At 34.6% G+C, this 23366-nt stretch overlaps 1 protein-coding gene across 2 annotated transcripts in view; it reads right to left on the bottom strand.

Moving 5' to 3' along the window:
* Positions 1–23366, bottom strand: part of Dok6 (docking protein 6) — a 325272-nt gene that overhangs the window by 181595 nt on the left and 120311 nt on the right. For both annotated transcript variants that reach the window (XM_041640797.1, XM_041640798.1), the window contains one exon: positions 13719–13833. In XM_041640797.1, coding sequence (XP_041496731.1) covers positions 13719–13833 — 115 coding nt within the window. The remainder of the gene's footprint in view (positions 1–13718; positions 13834–23366) is intronic.

The raw sequence follows: 23366 nt of genomic DNA, 5'->3' as shown, positions 1-23366 counted from the left end.
GGGAAAAAAGAACTTGTCAGACTGTTGCTTTTTAATTAGATACAGTACGTGGGATGTGAGACATGTCACTAGCAAGTTTAATATATGGCTATTTAATATGATCAAAAGAAAAAACAACCATTATATTTATGTCTCATTCTAGACTTTATCAAATCTGAGCTCCTGAATATGCAACAAGCCACAGAGGCATTGACTTTTGGCTCTGTGCCTCCAAAGATCACATTATCTCCTGGAGTGCTCCAAGCATTTCAGGCTAAAGACCCCATACAAAGGAACTATGGGATAGATTACATCTAGTCTGAAAGGTCTTAGAACAGCAACCGGGGTAGCTTGGCATGGTTCAAGCTCCTCAAACTAGTAGATTCCTGACATTCTCTCCAAATGGCTAGGAAATCATCAATACTTCTAGCCCTTATTACCAAACTGAAACTCATTTTCCTGCTATATAACACCTCTCCTGCCAGGAGCTTAATGTTCTCTGAATCTTCGCTATGATCTTTCTGTAAATACTTATCCTAGGTGGTTCATAGTTGAATATTGTTCTGTTGTCCACCTTACCTGGGTCTTAAGTTTACTTTTGTGCATGTGTGTTCTACTCCAATTTACCTAAAAACTTTTTTACAGTAAAAATTACTCAATCAAAATAATAAATGTAACAATCGTTTCTGTGTACCTCTATTTCAGAAAGCTCTATTTCAGAGATGTGATCAGAGCATTAAATAATGGATCCATAACCTTAAAGTTTCTTTAGAATAAGCTTTATCATATAAATCTTTCTTGAATAAGCATTGTTTGCCCTAACATATTGAATACTTTGAAGAGTTCCAGAGTATATAAACTTATTACCTGATTAGTATAGGATTTCCAAAACAATTAACCACACAATACTTCTCTTAAAGTGCTAGCTATTTATGTTATAAAACATAAATGGCTAACAGACTACAATATGGAGAAACATTAATCCAAATATTTGTTATAAAGAAATAAAAATTGAATCCAATTTTATAGGAATATTTTAGGCTACAGTATTTTTGTTCTTTATATAAAAATTAATTTAGAGCCTCTTGTTTTTTTATCTTATGCATTTGTGTGATTTGATAGGTTCATAATAATGCCTTATATACAAATATAGCTTATATTTAGTTAATGTGAAGAAAATGTGCTGCCCTAAAACATAAATTTTATCATGTACTTTTGTAAAGTCTATTCAGTCTCTGACTTAAGTGAATTGATACCCAAGATTCTTGTACTTGAAGGTTGTAGAGTTCAAGAAAGAATATCCACTCTAAAATTATCACTCAGGTGTTTTAAAAAACTATGAACACATCTTCATAAAACATTTTTAGCTTAATAAAGAGGGATTTCTATTTAAATTTTTTATATACCAACTCCAGTTCCCCCTCCTTCCCCTTTCCAGCTTCCTAACTACCCCATGCCCCATCCTATATCCATTACTAAGCAGAGGTAGGGCCTCTTTGGGGAATCAAGAAAGTCTGGCATACAAATTTGTGGCAGGACCAAGCCCCCTTTTCCATGTATCAAGGCTGAGCAAGGTATCCCACCATAGGGAATGGGCTCCAAAAACCAATTAATGGACCGAGAAGTCCTGGTCCTATTGCTATATGACATAAAGCATATTATATTTTGATTCAACTTCTATTTGAAAATCTACAGTTATTTTTCAGTGTCTCCATCCCTCCTTTGGACTGTCATTGACACCTCTGTGTACTGGCAATGTCTTTCTTTGACTGCCAGCAGAGTCAGTGTTGTTTTCTAGGTTGACCTCAGTTTCTCCAACCCAGTCTTCCTCTTTTCTCCTATGCTCTGATTTTCTAATTGCCAAACTGTGCTTTAGGTGAAGGCACCTCATGTTTTTCAATGCTTATTTATTCTAGATAGTCTACATTTAAAAAACCAAGTTCATATTTTAATCAAGAATCTTAATTGTCTTTCTTCTTTAACAATATTTTAGTTAAGTTTCTCCCTGACTCTAAACCTTGGCATCCCTATTGATCCCCAGGCCCTTGAGGAAGACAGACAGCCCAAGCCCTGAGTCTTCTGTATCCTTTTCCATGTAGGTTTTGATTTAGAAACTTGATGACAATAACAATACCATTGAGATATAAATCTGTTTAAAAGTTCCTTGGAAAGTTCGATCATCCAAGGACGTCTTTACCTAGAGTTGTAAGCCACCCTTTGATTGATCAAACAACAGAATGTTGCCATCTCCTAATCTCTGGAAGTTGGAACCTAATGTTAAGGGCATGTAGTTCCAACATGTAAAACTACCTTATTATGAATTGTTTCCTTGTGTAAGACTGCTATATACTGTGCTTATCTTTTCTTTAAGTAACAGTTATGGCCAAATTATTGACTGTTTATCTTATCTGTTTCACTTTTTCTACCCCTTTCCCAATGGGTTATAAGTTTTTTGCTTACAGCATTTTTCCAGCATGAAATTTTCTCTATTTGCAACATATCCCCAACAACTTGAAGCAACTTGAATAACATATAGTAAGTATTTTGTTAGCTGTTGAATAAAGAAAAATGGGAAGAAGATGAAACACCCTTTTCTCTGGTAACCATCCATGAAAACAAATGCTGATGTAACTGGGCAAGGTTTTGGAAGAAATACAGGGATAAAAGTAGAGACACTGAGCCGGGCGATGGTGGCGCACGCCTTTAATCCCAGCACTCGGGAGGCAGAGGCAGGTGGATCTCTGTGAGTTCGAGACCAGCCTGGTCTACAGAGCTAGTTCCAGGACAGGCTCCAAAGCCACAGAGAAACCCTGTCTCGATAAACCAAAAAAAAAAAAAAAAAAAAGTAGAGACATTGATATATGCTGGTTCTCAGATGACTCACCTGAGACATTATTGTCCTAGAGATAACACTGACAGTCTGAAATTTTAGAAAAGCTAACAGCCTTCAGGATAACAAAGCTTAAATATATGATTATTTTTGGAGTTCTGATTTTATGAGTCCTGAGCCCTGAATCAAAGAAAACATAGTAAGTGCTAAAAAGTCTTGTAATGGTGGGTCTCAGAAATAATCAGCAATTTGTGTATTTTTAAAGGAATTGAGATATGCACTTGAAAAAGTTAAAAAACTTGAACAATTTTATTTTTATGAATACAAATTTACATTATACATATGTACATTAAGTCTTATAATTTCAGAACATGATAAATTTTATTATCAGTAACAGGAATAAGGATGCTAACTGCAATGGTGAGTAGGTAAAGATTCTCCTCTAGTTTTGACTACTCTAAATTTATCTTTAAGAATATCAGTCTCAGAAAGTCAGCTCAAGGTGAGTCATCTTCTTGTGATGCACTACCTGAGTATTTGATCAAGTCAGAGACTTCATATCCATGACAAATTGCAGACAAACTTAGTCTCTGGCCATAAAATATACTCTTCTCAGAAATTTAAGTCATGAGTGTGTAATAAAATAATTCTGACTTGTGACCTTAAATGAGTTCTCATTTGGGCTTGACACTCATAAAAATTGTACTGCATTCTCAGGTCCTCTACTGCATGACTTTATAGCCTTTTAAATGAAAATGGACATTTACTTATATGACAAGGTCATGGAAAAAGATAGAATAAATGTAGAAAACTATGTTTCATATCTTCCCTTCACATTGTTTGCTCAAGTTGTTCAAGAATCTACTTCAACCTTCAAAGTATTAAAATAATTAAAGTACCGCGAGGGGTGCACCCACACACTGAGACAATGGGGATGTTCTATTGGGAACTCACCAAGGCCAGCTGGCCTGGGTCTGGAAAAGCCTGGGATAAAACCGGACTCTCTGAACATAGCGGACAATGAGGACTACTGAGAACTCAAGAACAATGGCAATGTGTTTCTGATCCTACTGCACGCACTGGCTTTGTGGGAGCCTAGGCAGTTTGGATGCTCAACATACTAGACCTGAATGGAGGTGGGAGTTCCTTGGACTTCCCACAGGACAGGGAACCCTGATTGCTTTTCGGGCTGGGGGGGGGGACTCAATTGGGGGAGGGGGAGGGAAATGGGAGGCGGTGGCGGGGAAGAGACAGAAATCTTTAATAAATAAATAAATTAAAAAAGGAAGATAGATATGCCTTATAAGAACAAGAATATTTTCAAATTTCGCATAAATACATGCACCCTAAAACTTTAAAACACAAACACTTATAGATAATGCTGAGACTACAGCATGGAACAGAGATTTAAAACAGCCTGGACTTGCAAAAATATTTGTAAGCCATGCAAAAAAATAGACAATGCTTAATAGGATAGGCATAACACACATCATCAAGTAAAATAATGTAAAAAATAGTTTATAGATGCAAGTTGATAAAGAATTAGGCTGTATTCATGACAAAATAATTCAAACCAGGATTCACTATAAATCAAATAGCTAATAACAATTTTATCAATAAAAACACGTTGTAAGATTAATTATTTTTAAAATTGACCCCAGATATAAACCAAAAGATAGTATTTTCAAGAAATATTTACTAGACTAAATGTAATTTGGTAATTGAATGATATTTAAAGATGTAATGCCATAGAAAATGGTTAGAGCTTTATTTTTATACATAAGCAACACAAAACACATTTCAGCAAAAGGTTTATTTTCACGTTTGCCTTTTCTATAACCACAGATAGCGTGTCTATTGTACACTGAAAAAATGCTTTTGGATGCAGGAACTTCTCATATATTCTTTTCAAGAAATAATAGTCAATAAAACCAAGGTATCCTTTAGATGTAAGTGTGATTTGATTCTGTAACAAAGAGCATGAAATTACGACAGGCATAGCTTTCTGAATGGTGAATTATTTCATCATTCCCTGAATCTTTCCTTAGGATAACGGACAAAGTCACGTATATAAGACATTGGCTTATGAGCTAAGAAGAAACCTGATGATTGCTGAACACATTGCACACTTTGAGAACTTAGAGAATTAAAGCTAAAACTGTGCTGCAAGTGGAAGCTCCCTCCAAAGGGAAGGCTTTCAAGGTGCTTGAAGTGTCTTTGAAAGCTGACAGGAAGAAGTCATCATCAGTCTTACTTATATGTGAAACCTGTTAGCTATAATAATAATTAACAGCTGGTCAGGATTGCAATCTACTGCAATAGTGACCTGACTGTTAAGGGAGTGGCTAACCTATTTTTACTTGGATTTGAATTTCATGCCTGGTTTTCTAAAATTGTTCAAGAGTCAGAGGCTGGACTGGTTATAGGCCCTAACGGGGAGCTTACTACTAACAGCCATGTTGTTAAACTACCTTCTAAATACTCATGTTTATACTCATAGATTAGTGTTGCTCCCAGCCTTCATCAGAGGTGTGCTTTGCTATAGAAAAAAGTGGTTAATGCAAAACCTCACAACTAATTAACATGCTGAGAATAAGTGATGGTGAAGAGCTTAGCCATAAATGGGACGGCTAGATTACCTATCATCCACTTTGAGATTTAGGGAGCATCACAGACAAAGGGACAGGCATGATATAAGAACCTAGAGTTGGGTGATGTACAGCAAAGAGAAGTCTTCTAGATGGGGCATAGTCATTGCATTAACTCAAAAACAAAATCTCATTGATGCGATGGTTATCTGCTCAAGACTTGTACAACCTTGGCCCTGCCAACATTTTACTATGGATGGAGGCAGGGGACTATAAGACCTCTCTCTTCCTGAGTAGCCATTGGCAGATAACACTCATTGTTTTCAGTGACGTAGCAATTGATAAATTGCCCTCCTACTAGTTAATAAAAATCTCAGCGAGTCATATGTAAGGAAATGACAATGTATGGAACAATGACAATGAATGGAACTTGTTTAAAAGAAGGCTTTGAGGGGCTAGTGGGGAAAAGATGATGGGAAGCAGGAAAAGAGGGCGCAAGCATTTAAAATTCAGGATATAAATGTATGAAACTCCAAAAAAGTTGAAAATGTTTTAAAAGTCAAATATACTTTAAATTATATAATTTTAACACACTGTGAAATCATTCTCTTTCAAAACACATTACAGTCAGCAGCAATTAATTCTTACATGTTTATTACATATAATACCTTATATTCTATCAAAATAAACTATTATGTTTGTCACTGCTTTCAGGGAACCCTTGTGTGCCATATGTAAATGTATACTTCTATAGCTATTATGGGAAACAATATGATTTTCAAATTAAAAATTAGAATTACTGTTTGATTAATGAATCCCAACCTTGGTTATTTATCCAAGGGAAGTAGAGTCACAGTATTTAAAAGCTATTCTCATATTCACAGTAGTACAATTCACAATAAATAGGGAAGGAAACAACAATGGTATGCTGTATAACACAATCATTAACCAGTGATAAAAAGAAGAAAAATTCTGGTGTGCATACTCATATGAGATACATTGCTGTAAGTGGAAAATGCCAGGATCTAAAAGATTGGTAAATAAATAGAATTGTTAAATGTGGACCTCAGGAACTGAGAGTTGAGCACTGGATTCTCAAATATTAGGGGCAGTAGTGGGAAGGAAGGGATTCATAAGGTGTGACCAAGGGTTTCTAAGCTACAGCGTGACTGAAGTGAGAAGTTCTGGTGTGCTATTGCAAAATGAGGTAAAGATAGATAACTGTAATATGGTATATATTAAAAAGTTTACAAGAGGAAAACGTTCTTAAGATACAGATATGTCTGAGCTGAATTACATGTTAATACAATGTGTAGATGTATCAAAATATTACACTACCTCATTAACATATTAAATTGAACTTGTATTGATAACATTTAAGTTAATTTTTAAACCAATTTAAGAAGAGTGTCTGCTATTTTTTCCAGTTTTTCCACTGAGTGCATCACATTCAACACTATGTTGATCCATTAAGACTTTGAACCCAATGTGCTGACATCCCATATCAAGTTCAATCATTCCTCCATGCCTTCTACCCTTTCTTTACTTAGTCTCTGGTCAATTCTTAGAGTTTCATCCATGATAGAAGAAAAACTTCAGATTCTCATTACACCCTGGTTCTTCATATTTTCATGATAAAATAAGACAGAAAATTTATTCCTTTCACACAAGACTATGCCATATAAAAACAGAAAAGAATAAAAACATACAATATTAATAATGAAAAGAAAGTGGGTATAGATATAAGCAAGTTAAAATACTAAGACATACACTAAAGGCTGTTACCACTCAGAAAAAAAATTGCACGTAGTAATTGTGACAAGTGATTATATTCTGAAATTATCCATAAAATATACCAAGAGCAAACATTCTGGAATACGCCCAAATATGTTACTGATAGTGGGGGACCTGAATTTGAACTTACACTGCTGATGCCAGAGGCCATTGTCTTGGCCACTTCACTCAACAAGGATACTAAAAGACAGGTAAAATGGATAATGTTCCAGAAAGATCTACTATTAAAATATATTCAAATACAGGTACAGAAAACTAGAGTGGCTACAACATTGGTAAAAAAGTAAAATTTTACAAAATCCTCACAGTAAGATGGATTAAAAAATGATATGCAAGTTACAATGCATTTATTATTTAAATTGTTCTAGATTTTAGAAACTGGAGCAAGTTGTAATCTCGTTATTTAAACATAATATTCAGATTCTGAACCCTCAGTAAAAATGTACAAGTCACAGACATACTAAAACTAAGACAGGATTGGGAAGATCCAATGTGTTGTTAAAAATATAAAGAACCGTGTTTCAAAACACACATCTGCTGCATTCCTGCTCTATAAAGATAAAAGTATTATCATCTATAAGCTAATTAGCTTGCCAAGTATTTTATACAAATATTCATCAAAATTCACAGAGGAAGCTATTTTCCCCCATTTGTGTTGGACTGATCAAAGCCCCCCCAAAATTTGAACTCACATTCTGGTTTGAGTGAGTCTACAACATAACCTTGCTGCTTAATAGTTCAAAAGTAGAAAATGTGTTGGAATAATTTAGCCTAATGATTATTTAAAAGGGACAACATGCAGTTATACTCATAAATACAAACACTAAACATATGCTAAGATTATATTCCATTCTAAAAAACTCAAAGCATTAGTAGACAAAATAAAAGCAATAAACATTGAACGTCTGGGAATACAAAATTTTATAATGGGAACATCACTGATGCTTCCATACAAAGTTTTACTTAATGAGATGAAGTTTTTGAACACCATGGTGCATAAAACTAAGTGTATTTATTTCATATAAAGATATACATATGTACATAAATGTGTTGTGCATGTGTGTTTACACACAACATACATATGTGCATGTATTATGTTATGCAAGTGTGTTTACACATAAGCTCAAATATATGATATTATTATGGTATAAACAACAAACTGAATTTTCTTCTTTATATATGGCATACATAATTTCACAACAAATACTAAATATCTGGATCACCAGTTTTAATTGTTGAAATATTTTATGCAATAACAAACAGATAAATTATTGGTGCATTTTTTGTTGTGCTTACAATCAGAACTGCAATGATTATTTATCATCCAATACAAGTTTATCTATTTTCCAATAGAATTCTGGATACTTTTTATTATTTAGTTTTCTGCTAGTGGTTTTGGTTATTTTTGATGGTAAATCCATATTTCACAAGTTACACATAGGACTTTTGAGCATATGTCACTGGAGGTGAATCATAAGTCTTGGTTCATTTCAGATAAATTCTTTGCTTTGGAATCATGGGAACTGCACAAGGAAACTGAAAGTCAGTGATGGCCAGTAGACATGTTTCCATGGAAACCTAGTTAGGGATTAGCTTATATTGGATTTTTCATTATCCAATTATCCGTGAAAGCGTACAAGGTCCTTTCCTCAGTGTATTGGACCTCAGTACACTCTGCCAATCTGCTACCATGGCTGCTGAAATGCAATGGTGCCCCGTGTTTATTGCAGAGATGAGCAGTTACACCCTGATGCAGGTTATTCACTTTGGAAATATTCTTAACATCTCTTCTTATAACACCTCTGTTTATTCCTATATGCTGAACTTTAATTTTCTCCACCAAACTGTACATTTCACCTCTTTCTCCAGGATCTAATTTAGTAAGTCTCTTGCCCCATCCACACCTTCTTCACAACCTGCCAGATCTATAAACTGAGAATTGTTTTTGACTTTCTTATGACTTACTTAAGACATTGTAATTTTCATTTTGTGATTTTTTGTTGCAAAAATATTGATGTCATTTTATAAATGGCCTATAACTTTTGATAATCAGAAATATCTTTGCTAATATTATGAAAAGTATATATATATATATATATATATATATATATATATGGCTGTGTATATGTGTCTCAGTAATAAAATGTTTGCTTAGCTTACCCAAGGCTCTGAGTTGAGAAAGATCTGGAAAATTATGTTCAAAAAGTTAAAAAATCTGGACTATTCTTAACTATTTCCATTAACTTCCCATTTCCAAAATGGTTTATTTAAAGGACAAAGTAATTTTATAATTTTTACCATAATACACAGAATACTTTCATCTCTGCTGAAATTCGCTCAAAAACACTGCATATGAGTTTTAAACAATATGCATGTGCATTGTATGCATATATAATATACACACATCATATATATATTTTTATACATATGTGAGAGACAAAGAGAGAAAGAGGAGAGAGAGAGAGACAGAGAGAGAGAGAGAGAGAGAGAGAAAGAGAGACTGGTCTATGTAGTAAGTTCCAGCCCACCCAAGGTTACTTAGACTTTGTCTCACAAAAACAAAACACTCAACACACACACACACACACACACACACACACAAACACATTCTTATAAGACAGTGGTTGGCAGAAATAAACTCAGTCTTGATATTTCTTGTATTACTTAATACTGTCAAACGTTTTCTAGAAATTTGAAATGATGGTGTTACATATCCTTGTGAATTTTCCAGGTATGTTGTTACTGTAAAAAGCAAATTCAAGACCTCATCAACACTTCAGCTGAAAAATTTTTTTCTTCTTAACAATATTCAAACCATTTTTTTCTGCTTCAAAGATTTCAGCAAAAATGACTCTCAATTATAGATGGCTTGATTCCTTAGAAAAGTACAGATCTATAAAACTTAGTAGTGTATGTTAAAACTTCAAAGTTAAACTCAAAGGTAATATTTGTTACATAAACTCTGGAAAATAAAGTGAAAATACATTTTCTTACTGTCCTACAGTTATAAATGTACATGACAATTCTCATCTGCTCTCTATCAGAACCATACATTTATTATTTATGAAATATAAAACATACCTTTCAAATTCTTATGCATGGAATAAATCATCCTATAATTACTTTGTATAGCTCTGCTGCCTTTGGGGAGATTTACCTGTCTGTCTTAGAGACAGGTAATGAAGGTAACCTGTATGAATTATGGAATAATGGTCATGTAGCTGGAAAGGTAGCAATGTGAGCTGGCATGAGTTACTACTGTGGGTGACATTCATCATTGACTTAGCAGATGTCCACCAAAATAGCACCAGGTTAAAATTGAAAAAAAAACCACACTGCTTGATGAGTTTTGGAGAAGAAGGCAAAATTTTAATGGTGTATACTAGGTCTTACTCTCAAGCTGTCATGAAATTCTAGAATATTCTGATATGCTGTCCAGTGAGAGATTCCAGCAGGATGCATTGAGATTTTTTATAGTATGCTTGAGAGACTCCTTTCTCCTTCTAAGGCTCCACTCTGAAAAGCCCCTTATAGGGAAACTATATTAGCTGCCCTGGTTCCAGATAGAACTAGTCCATCCCTATTCTGACTGTAGTTGTTCTTCAGAGATTACTTCTGAATGAATCTCCCTCTCATGGACATCATGTATTCACCAGAGCCCAGAATTTACAAACTAAAAAGGAATAATAAGCTTACTTTTTCATATCAGTTTTCTTTCTAATTTGATTATCCTGTCAACCTGACCAAATCGTGCCCAGAAATTATTCAAAGAATTTAAATTTGTATGAGAAAGTAATATTAAATGAGTATGAAATATAATCTAAATAAAAGTATGAGATAATAATTTAAGTTTGTATAAATCATCACATGGTTTAATATTTTTCCTCAGTGTGAGTCTGTGAAGAACATTAAAAATTCCAAGTGTCATTACATTGCCATGACTGCACACATGATACTTTCACTGTAGAATTAACTCCCCAGTTCCCACACTATGCAGATCACATCAGACCACTCTGTTATTTTAATAAGTTCTTGGATACCTCTTAGTGGATTGGCTAAGAAACTGATGGTTTTAAACTAGTTGCAGTAGCCTGAAACAATGGAGTTGGCTAGCAATACAGGTTGTTCCAACTTGGTTCTAGCTGCCCTTTGAAGAACCAGTATGTCTATGGGGTATGATATACACATTATTTTGTAATGGAGAAACAATATGATCTCCCATGTAGCACATTCTTGTCAACATGTGCAATTTCCATATAAGACAAGGGAGGCGACCATGGTGATGGAAAAGCATGACATGGAGCAAGGGTCCTAGGCATGTAATTCATTCCTATGCACATATGTGTGTCTATGACCTGTCTGACAGATTTTTTTTCTGAGGAGTTGAGACATACATATGTTAACTTATCCCAAAAAAGAGAGCACCTGAAGACCAAAGTAATGATTCTAACAATGCCAAATTTGGTGGACCACTGAATTTTTCTTTCGAGCTTACTAACAAGGGTTTGGGTGAGTGGTTACAAGAAGTGGCAATTACACAAAAAGCAACTGTAACACCAGAGAGCTCACCCCCAAATGGGTGAATTCTTCTGAAACTGCAACTCTGAAGCTTCCTACACTATCAGCTGCTCCACAGTGTGAATGTCTTTTCTCTGTTTTACTGATGTTAGTCTTCATTCCCAATAACTGTTTACTCCCATTTACATTATCAGATAAAGCCCTCAATAATCTTTTAAGTTTTATTTTTTCCTTTTCACTTGTGACTTTTGGTGACTTTTAGTTTATCTACAGATGCTCATTAGCCTCCCTTTTTCTCCTGAAGCAAATATTGCCATTCCTAGAGAATGTTGCAATTAAAAGGAACATGCCATACAATTCTATATACATACATGCATTCACATCTATACACCAAGGAATATGTACACTCACAACATTTTAGAATTTTAATTTTAAAAAGGAAAAATATCATATAACTTTTTATGATTTGTAAACTACTTTAAAAATCCAGCTGATAGGATAGGAAACTGGAGAGTGGATTAAAGCTATTTAAATCATAAAATTTATTTAACTATATCAAATATTTTTAATCTAGCACTGATAATATCAGAGGCAAAAAGATATTATATTGAGTTCATTAATTAATTAAATAACAAAAATTTTGTACTAATCTTTCTCTAAAAATTTCTAATAAAAATTTTACCTAAATAAATTAAGATAAATATCATTTCTTCTGAAATTGGACTCTAATATCTTTATACATCTCAATACTGCTTATTGCAATATGGAAAATACTAAATAATAGTGAAAATAAAATTAGGAAAGTTATATTTATGTTTTTGTAGAAAACAATTTTTTGTAATTAGTTTTAATATATAATGTAAATATTATATATTTAAGAACTCAGGGAAAATTATGTGCTTAGAGAGTTTTGAGGAATTTGACAATAAGGCAGAGGGTGAAAGATTTTGGACAATAGCATATTTCAGCAATGAGATTGAAACAGGACCAATAGCATATAAATTCTCATTTTACCAATTCTCAGGCATCTTTGCAACTTCAAAAAGTCTATTTTAAATAAGATGAGGCCATATAGCAACTGAAAAGAAATATACAAGAAGGGTTGATGGGTAAAAATGTTAAAGGAATGAACTGTTTGACAAAATACAATTCAGCCCAGCTAGGTTCATATAAAATTAGATAACTTGTAAGCAATTTCTGCTAGGGAGAGTGACATTATTAGTATTTATACTATAAGCTTATATTAATTAAAGTAATTTTAGCTATATCTCTCCTTAATAATAACATCAAAGCTTCCTAAAAACTTCACTACTCTTTTAAATTCACATTTTTCAAAGCTCTTGGACATATCTTTTCTGCAAACATCCATTACAGAGCAAATGCAGCATTTCACTGAACTGAATCTTTAAAAGGCAATAAGCCAAATCATATGTCACATTGCACAGGGATTGTTCCATGAAAAAATACTGCAGTTTCAAACGACAAACTGCTTGTGTCTCCATAATGTCAGAGTATTTTATGAACTAGCATGCTAAAATTTAATCTAAACTATATTGACTTATAGTACTGAGACTCCATGAAATCAACGCATTGCTCAAAGTTCTGTTTTCTGTCTGGGTAGCTGCTCTTGGGTGAGCTTTCTCGTGGCAGTGTTGCTATTACACAAGGAAATGCTTCACAGCTAAACATTGCCAAACCCAGAATACAAGTCACATGCTGATTCTGAGCATCTGCCAGGTTTGTTTACTAAATTCTCAAAGTTTGAACAAAGCCCTAAGAGACCTCAGACCACCTAGTAACAAACTCCAGACAAAGACAAGATAGCTAAACTCCAAAACATCTGCTTCTACAGCATACCAGCATGCTTAACTTCTTACAAAGTGTTCCCCGCACATTCTCATTACAATATGCCAACCTATTCAGACTTCCGTGTGGATTCATCTGTCTGAGTCATTGTCTCTGAAGCAACTCAATTTCCTCAAGCTGTAGATGGGCCTGAAATTGCTTACCTGACTCACAAGCAAATGTCTTTGACGTTTCGTCATGAAAGATAATTGCCACTGCATGCTTCTTTGTCTCTCGAGGCAGTCTGGTAATATTTTTGATGTTGTGCAGTTCAGTTACCTTGAAAGAGAAGAATATTTTTTCTTTTTACTTTTGAAATTCTGGGGATAGGCCCCCAGAGCCTTGTATGTGCTAAGCAAACATTCTATCACTGAAAAAATTTTTATTTTAATATATGGTATATGTGCTACATTACAATGTTTTAAAGAAAATGGTCAATTATCACTACCTTATGCCCTTAAGCACTGTTCAATAGGTCACTGTACTAAGTTTGAATTGACTCTATCCACCACCAGTAAAGACCGAAACATAATGTCTTCTATTAGGCCTTCAGTTTTAGCCATCACTCATATTGGTTGCTGTATTTGAAATACTCTAGTGATCATACAGAATAGCTTCATGGAGGCTGTGCTGTTATTAAACTTGTATCTGCATAAAGCAATAACAATTTGGTACAAAGAGCATTCTCATTAAATATGTTTTGAATATTGATGAGATTTAGCAAGAAGTCTCTCCTCTAACACCTTACAAGTTCCAGATAAGACTAGATCACACAGCATCTGACAGCTGCCAATGGAATAAATCACAATTTTAACATTTCAAGCTTCCAGAGAAAGAATATACTTTTAAAAATTGTGTACCAATAATTTTCACAAGAATAATTCCAAGAGCAATGAAGGACTTGAGAATGAAATTTCAGCCCAAAGTGGGATATTGATGCATGCTGAACTTTTTTTCATGATGCTTTTGTTGTTTATTTATTAATAAATCTTGTTATTTGACAGTTTTTCACACGTACATAGTGCATTCTGATTACTCTTCCACCTCTATTGTATTTTAATAACCACATTACCAGTGTAGAAATGGGTCTTTCCCTCTTTAGAATTGTCAGCATGTGTAGGCTCTATCTTGAACTTGATTATAAAACATTGATGACATGCTAATAAGCTGATACTTTCTTCATCACGGTATAAAAGGAAAGAAACTTGATGATCAGAGGATATATCAGTCCAGTACTAGATAGCCTGGTAAACAGGGAACCACATCTGGTTCTAATGCCCAGATTCCTGACTTCTCTAGCGATTGGTCTCTAGCGCTGGATCAATATAAGGAGTATTTTCTTGGATAAAGACATCTCTTTTGACTTAGTTGTATAAAAAACAAACTTTCACTTTTTTATACGTTTCAATTGTTTTGAAGAAAATTAATGAAAGGAAAAAGCTCAATTCCCGTTATAACTTAGAATACATTAAGCCCAATAGATTTTTTTAGAACAGTTAAATTTAGAGCTATTGATATCAGTTGTGTAGTGCTTTAGGTATAATGCATATACATATTTCATATATTTCAAGATTTCTCCCTCATATTTGAAGGTAGCCATAGTAATATTGATTAGGATTCCACAGTATAGCTGAAGTTAAAGTGATCAATACCTGACCAAAGCCTGCAATTAGATCATATAAAAATGACATGTACAAAATAAAAGTATGTAGTTATTATTTTAAAAGAGTTGTTCTCTTGTTTTCATGGATTTTTTAAAAGATTTTCAAGGGCAGAGAATTTCAATACCACATGTAACTCATGGTCTGTCATACCTACAGAATTCTCATAAATCATTATTCATATTTTTCTCTTTACTTGCAGTCATACTAAGATTATCATGCATCATATAAATAATACAAATAGCTATTTCAGGTATGATAAAGTTGTCTTTATGTAAAAGCATGTATTCCTATGTATCCATACACAGTACATCATCTACTTATAAATCTTCTACCTATTTCACAACCATCTGAAAGTTCCTTTTCCATGTGAGAAGAACTGTATACAAATATGTTATAATTTCCGAGGAATGACAGTTTTTGGAGAGATGAAAATTCTTTTTATGAAACAGTGACAAACATATTTTGATTGCACACCAAAGTGTATTATCAAATAAAATATAACTCTTGAATTTTAAAAGATGTTTAAACCAAATTTTATTTTAAGGCAATAGATTAAACTTATTTTTGAAAAGAGATATTATTTCTAAATATTACTAGCTTTTCCCAAACAAATAATATTATCAAAACTGAGTCTAAAAGCAATGATGAATTTGTGTTGCTTAAGAATTAGTATAAAATGTAAATATAAAGACCAGAATCTGCTAGAGTGTTATGTAAAATGTCTCACATGTACTAAACAAATAATTTAAAAAACTATTGTTAGGAGACATTCACAGATACTTTTATTTACAAATATAGAATAATACCGAGAAAGATATTATGGACTTTATATTTTTTGTTGTCATAACAAAAATCAACAAATTTAAGTCTTGGACAGATTTGAAAACCTGTCCTGGGTACCAAGGCATGCTTATCATCAGCTCCTCAGGCAATCTGACAGCTGATGCAGCTCAAACAAAGGGCTTGCTCTACTGGAAAATTTACATTTAGAAATGCAGAGATCCTTTGCAAGGAGACCCCAGGCCTAAGGTTTTTGAGTAAATCAGGGCTTTGGTTGATAGCAGTGTGATGGCTTAGCCTCTTTTGCTTAAGAATTTAAAAAGATGATAAGAAAGCACTGATAAGGAACATAAAATTCTGCTTTCTAAAGGGTTTTCAATCCCAACTATTTAGGTTTGAAATACCTGCATTCATTTTTCGCTATCAATATTATCTGGATTTACCATATTGTGTTCAACTGCAATGACTTAAAGGAGAACAACTTTTAAAATAATTTGTACTGCATTAAAGCAAAATGTTTCTTACTATTCTAAAGCCTGACAATGCAACATAAAAATAATTATAAACAGTCTGTAAATTTCTGAAATCTTGGATTTTCCAATACTAAAATCAGTATTTTTTTCATTATTTAAAATTTTGTATGTATTTCTATAAGTTGATTTTATTTTTAAATTTCTAGAAAGGGCACAATATGTTGATCACATTTTAATCAAAGAATTAAAGTAAATTACTTTAAATAAACTAAGCTAACTTGTAACTGAAAATAATTTAAGTTAATTAGGTCTCAAAAGATGTAATAATGAGCAGCTTGAGATACATAGGTTTGACAAGTGCCAAAGCCAACACTTTAATATGAACATATGAACGTGCAGGGTTTTTTTTTAATGCTAGATGGAGCTATATTATTTTTATTTGGTTGTTATACCTTAAGTAATTCATTGGCTTATATATATGCATATGTCAAAAATAAAAATAACCCTTTTCTCTAGGAATGTAGAGGACAGTGCATACTCCTCTTACAGAAGACACAATATTGGCTACAGGAACCCACATTAGATGGGTCATAACCTCTGATAATTCCAGCTTCTGGGTACTCCACCCATGTGCAAACACACACACACACACACACACACACACACACACACACAATAAAATCTTTTTATATTTAATTTAATTTTTTAAGAAAGAAAGAAAGCTATCTTTTTTCATTATACATACCAATTCAAGTTCCTACTCCCTCCCTTCCTCCCATTTCCTCCATTTCCTCCCCCACCTCCTATCCAATCCTCTGAGAAGGCAAGGCACATTGCTTTGGGGAAGGTCCAAGCCCTCCCTAGTATATCTAGGCTGAGCAAGGTATCCATCCAAGGAGAATAGGTTCCCAAAAAGCCAGTACATGCAGTAGGGATAAATCCTGGTGCCAAAGCCAGTGGCCCATCAGTCTCTGCCTCAGCCATGTAACTGTCAAACACAGTCAGGGGGCCTAGTTTGGTCCTATGCTTGTTCCTTCCCAATCCAGATGGTGTTGATGAGTTCCCATTAGCTCAGGTAGACTGTTTCAGTGAGTGCACCCACCATGGTCTTGACCTCTTTGCTCATATTCTCATTCTTCCCAATCTTCAACCAGACTTTGGGAGGTCAGTCCAGTGCTCCGATGCGGGTCTCTGCCTCTGTTTCCATCAGTTGAAGGGTGAAGGTTCATAAACATCATTTTGGGTCTGGGTTACCACACTCAGGATGGTGTTTTTAGTTCCATCGTTTTGCATGCAAAATTCAAGATATCATTGTCTTTTACCGCTTAGTAGTACTCTAATGTGTAAATGTGCCACATTTTTTTTTATCTACTCTTCGGTTTGAGGGGCATCTAAGTTGTTTCCAGGTTCTGAATATTACAAATAATGCTGCTATGTATATAGTTGAATATATGTTTTTGTAAATGTAACCCCAGTAGCATAGACACTGAGAGCAACAATAAATACATGGGACCTCCTGAAACTGAGAAGCTGCTGTAAAGCAAAAGACATAATCAATAAAAAAAAAAAAGGCAGCCTACTGAATAGGAAAAGATCTTCACCTATCCCACATCAGACAAAGACAAAGGACTGATCTCCAAAATATATAAACAACTCAAGAAATTAGACATCAAAATTCCAAATAACCCAATTAAAAAATGGGGTACAGAACTAAACAGAGAATCTCAATAGAAGAATCTCAAAGGGTCGAAAGACAATTAAGGAAATGTTCAACATCTTTAGCCATCAGGGAAATGCAAATCTAAACAACTCTGAGATATACCTGCCAGAATGGCTAAATTCAAAAATACCAATGATAGCTTGTGCTGGAGAGGATGTGAAGTAAGGGGAACACTCATCCATTGTTGGTAGGAATGCAAACTTGTAAAACCACTATGGAAATCAGTATGGTGGTTTCTCAAAACAATTGGGAATCAACCTACCTCAGGATCTAGCAATACCACTCTTGGGCATATACTCAAAAGATGCTCAGTCATAATACAAAAATAAAATCTTAAGCAGTGACAGAATTTAAAAAGGTAGGATAAAGGATCTGGTGAAGATTTCTGTTAATTTTTTCATTGTGAAAATTTCATACATGAATACAATTTTTTTTGAGCAAATCTAACCGTCTAACCGCTATTCCCTCTCGTCCAACTCACCCCACCCCATTCAATGTATGACTTCTTGGGTGGCAATATCACAAGCATGAAACTTGTTTAAATAATAAGTGAAGTGAAAAAAGAAAAATACCTTCAAATTATACACTTTATCCAAATTAATTCTTATCAGTATATATATTATTACAAACAAATATATCATAGTATATATTAGATATTAAACTTTGTCATTTATTTTTATGTTTAAAAGTAGTAGTAACCTCATTTCATGGTGAAGAAGTGGAAATTTAAAAATAGAATGTTACTTCTGGGTTGTGGTGGTGCATGTCTCTAATCCCAGCACTTGGGAGGCAGAGGCAGGTGGTCTCTTTGAGTTCATGGATAGCATGGTCTACAAGAGCTACTTCAAGGACAGGCTCCAAAGCTACAGAGAAACCCTGTCTTGAAACCCACCCTCAAAATAGAATGTTTCCCCAATAATGTGAGTGTTCTGTTTTTTTAAAAACTCTTAAATATCTATCTTGTTCCGCAACAACTTGATACTCTTTTCTGCTTCTGGATCCAGGCAGTCGCAATATGCTATTTAGATTCAGTATATGTAAGGTCTCACATAGTTGAAGAGTTATAAAACTGAAAGTTGAATGAAGAACATTTGAAGTCAACTGCGGCTATTTTACCTACAATTTTTTTTGCCTATAAATTGGATCAATGCTTTTCTAAGGTTGTATCATTAAGGAGTCTGAATTGTGTTAAATATTTTCTTATTCTTCTAGACCAAACTTTGTAGATCAATTTTCAATTTTTTTAGATGTTTTTACTCATTATGGTTTTATATTAACTTGACCTAGTCATTAAAAGATACAAACTTAACTTTTTTCACACTTAAACCTGAAATGTAAATTCCATCCATATTCTGAATATCCCAATTTTCCTAAATATAATATTGTCATTTAAAGGTTTTCTGTCATTTTCCTTGGTTGTAAGCACAGACTGCATTTCATTTCCCAGATGCCAGACCCAAATAATCTCACAGAGAATATATTAATTACAACACAACTTGGCCAATAGCTTAGGCATATCCTCGGCTAACTCTTATATATTAAACTGATCTATTTCTATTAATCTATGTATCACTACTAGGCTATGGCCTACTGGTAAGATTTTCCTGCTATTGTAGCAAAATACTCTGGAGTAATTAGATGATTTCACAAGAGAGAAATGGTTTTATTCTCATTTACAGTTCAAGGGTACAGTACATCATGGTCAGAATACAACACAGCAGAAGATTGAAGCAGTGGTAATATCACATTAACAATCAGGAAAAAGAGAGATGAAAGCATACAGAACTCAGCTCACTTTCTTCTTATATATCCTTAATTCTCCAGGGTATGGTGTACCCAGAGTTAAGAAAGGCCATTCCAAAAACAGCTGAGTGGAGCTAACAGAAGTTCACTGACCCCATACAGACAGCTGGAGAACTAGCGTAAGATTGAACTAGGCTTTCTGCATATGAGTTACAGTTGTGTGGTATGATCAGTTTGAACCAGTATTTATACCTAGTACATGATCTGTCTTTGGAGTCCATCTTCTATGAAGGGACTCCTTGCTCAGCCTAGATAGAGGGGGGAGGACCTTGGCCCTGCCTCAAGTGGTGTGACAGACTTTGTTGACACCCCGTAGGAGATCTCACCTTCTTAAGGGATGAATGGGGTCCGGTGGGAAGAAGGTGGGAGGATGGAAGGAAGAGAGAATTTAGTTTGTTATGTAAAATAACATTACATTTTCTGAGACTCATACAAAGGAATTGTTCCTTCCGGGACCATTTCTGTTGGCATTTCGGCTCAACCTAAGATATGCATCATTGACTATTTATTAATTCTGTTATTTTCATACACTTGACTCTGGAGTTAAAGATGATTTGTTTGATCCATACAATCCATTGTTAATGCATTAGATAAACGTCAACACTGAGTTTATTTATTTGGTGCTTTCAATCACTTTCACCTCAGAGAGAAGGCCACCAGACATTTTTTTAATTTATGATTCAGTTTAAATAATGTGGAAGCAAAAACTTTCTGTAGAATAGGTATAGATATTTTAACAGTTATAAACAAATAGAAGACCAGATATCAGGGAACCCTATTTGTAGAGTGATGACTGTTAGTGAACAGAAGGGATGTGCTATGTGCTGGGGAAAAGTACATATTTTCTCTAACTGACTCTTTGAGTTTTAAAATGAATGTATTTGCATGCATAACAACAGTAAAAAACAAATTAGTACCAATTATGATTTAAAGTTCAGCATACTATTTATGTTATGTATCTTTGACTGATGGAAAATTAAGCTAAATATCAAAATATAATGTCAGTCTTGTTGTTAAAAATTGCATGTAACAGTGGGGCAAGGCCAGTTCAGGCACCTCTCCTCTGCTGCCCAAGGACCTAGCTGGGGACATCCCCATGGACACCTGGGATCCCCTCTAGAGACAAATCTCTTGCCAACCCTAAAATGGCTCCCTTAATGTAGATATCTTCTTCCTTGCTCCTATATCCTCCCTTCCTCCATCTCCACCCTCCCAGTCCCCCAAGCTCTCTCTAGTCTTTCCTTTCTCCCTTCTCTTTCCCCCTCTCCCCTTCCCCCATCCGTACTCCCACCCCATGCTCCCAACTTTTGCCCAGGAATCTTGTTTGTTTCCAATTTCCAGGAGGATCTATATATGTTTTTCTTTGGGTTCACCTTGTTATCTGGCTTTTCAAGGCTTGCAAACTATAGGCTCAATGTCCTTTGTTTATGGCTAGAGTCCACTTATGAGTGAGTACATACCATATTCATCTTTTGGGTCTGGGTTATCTCACTCAGGATAGTGTTTTCTATTTCCATCCATTTGCATGCAAAATTCAAGATGTCATTTTTTACCACCGAGTAGTACTCTAATGTGTATATATTCTACACTTTCTTTATCCATTCTTCCATTGAGGGGCATCTAGGTTGTCTCCAGATTCTGGCTATTACAAATAATGCTATGAACATAGTTGAACAAATGCTTTTGTAGTATGATAGGGCATCTCTTGAGTATATTCCCAAAAGTGGTAAACCTGGATCCTGAGGTAGACTGATTCCCAATTTCCTGAGAAACTTCAGCACTGATTTCCAAAGTGGTTGCACAAGGCAGGGAAGAAACTTCTATCTACACAAAAGGAGTTCAAAGACTAAGACTGAAGAGAGGTAGCTTTGTGAAGACAAAGGAAGACACCTTATTTTCTGATTCTGCCTTCTAAATAATTAGATTAAACTTTCATGGCCTTAAGCCAAGGAGAATATGAAAATTTGTTAGACTAGACCTTGGAAAATAATATAGTTGTACATAGTTATTTATGATAACTTTTAACTTTTTAATTCCAAAGTTATATTCTTAAGTTAAAAACAAAATAAAAGATTGTCATAAAATTTTATGTATACCCTATATACTTACAAAGGATATATCCTTCTTTGCTTTCTGTCTCTATGAAGCATTACATTTATTTTTCCTTTGATTTTTATGTGATTCCCCCAGAGCCTGGCCCAGTGACTGATGTAGTCATGGGAAAGGTGGAGATCCACTCAGGCGAGAGCTTCCTGTCAACAAGCTTTGTCAGCATTGCAGTCCTAGGGGAATGGCAATGAAAAGGTGACAAACTATAAAGCTTCTTTTGGAAAATGAACCTGCTGATATTTGATGGGGTCAACAGCAAGTCTGACCTGCTACTGAGCTGGGGTACTGCTCTTAACTAGGGAGTTGGTCACTGGGAATGGAGGACATGTACCTGCAAGAGGGGTCATTCAAAGGTCAGGATGAGAAGAACTGAATGATGTTCCAAAGGGGATGAAACTACTCTGCTCTTGTCCTGTTCACAGATAATAACTGCTTTTACTTATAATTTGAAGGTTTAGTATGAAGCAGAAAAGAAATGCTATGTGGGAGCTGACATCAACCTCAAAAGCTAAATCTAAGAATCCTGGGAAGACTATCTTGAGTAGCACACTCTTCTTTGACAGAATTATCAGATTCTACTCCATACCCTTCAAAGAGATCAAATATCTGTTGGGAAAATATTTTTCTATCTTTCCATGGTCTCTGACCTTCACTACAAGGTTTTCACGGATCCCTCATAAAACCCTGGCTTATAGGAGAACATGTTATGCTGATTATAATTTTCTAGAAACTGGTTCTTACTGACGCTTCAGGACTCAACACATAGTAATACTCATTAAATGCCAAGTTCAATGTTTAAAGCATGTTTCTGACATTGGGCAGAAACTACCATGATGTGACTGGGATTGCTGCCACTTGATGTATTATAGGAATAAAGAGAGGAATACGTCATGTGTAAAAATGATATCTTTAGAGAATCTCCTTTAAAATGTTCTTGTATTGGACAGACATAGACTGGGACAGGAAAGATGACTCAGCATACTATCTGTTCCTCAAGAGGACACAAGTTTGGTGCCCCACACCCATATCAGGTGATTCACAACCACCGATAACACCAGCTCCAGAATGAAATGGCATCTCTGGCTTTTGTGGGCACTTGCATTCATATAGACATTCACAAAATTCACAGTATAACAATAAATTTCAAAAATACATAAGAATATAATCATGTACCAGTTCTAAGTATTTAAATTAGAATTGAAAAGGCACGAAATATAAACTGAAGCACAGAAGATTTCTTCTAGAAGTACTAAGTGATAGCCC

This window comes from Microtus oregoni, unplaced genomic scaffold (genome assembly GCF_018167655.1).
Source record: "Microtus oregoni isolate MIOR12 unplaced genomic scaffold, Mior012 000065F_ref0000479, whole genome shotgun sequence".
NCBI lineage: Eukaryota > Metazoa > Chordata > Mammalia > Rodentia > Cricetidae > Microtus > Microtus oregoni.
This window is presented reverse-complemented; position numbering and strand designations above follow the sequence as displayed.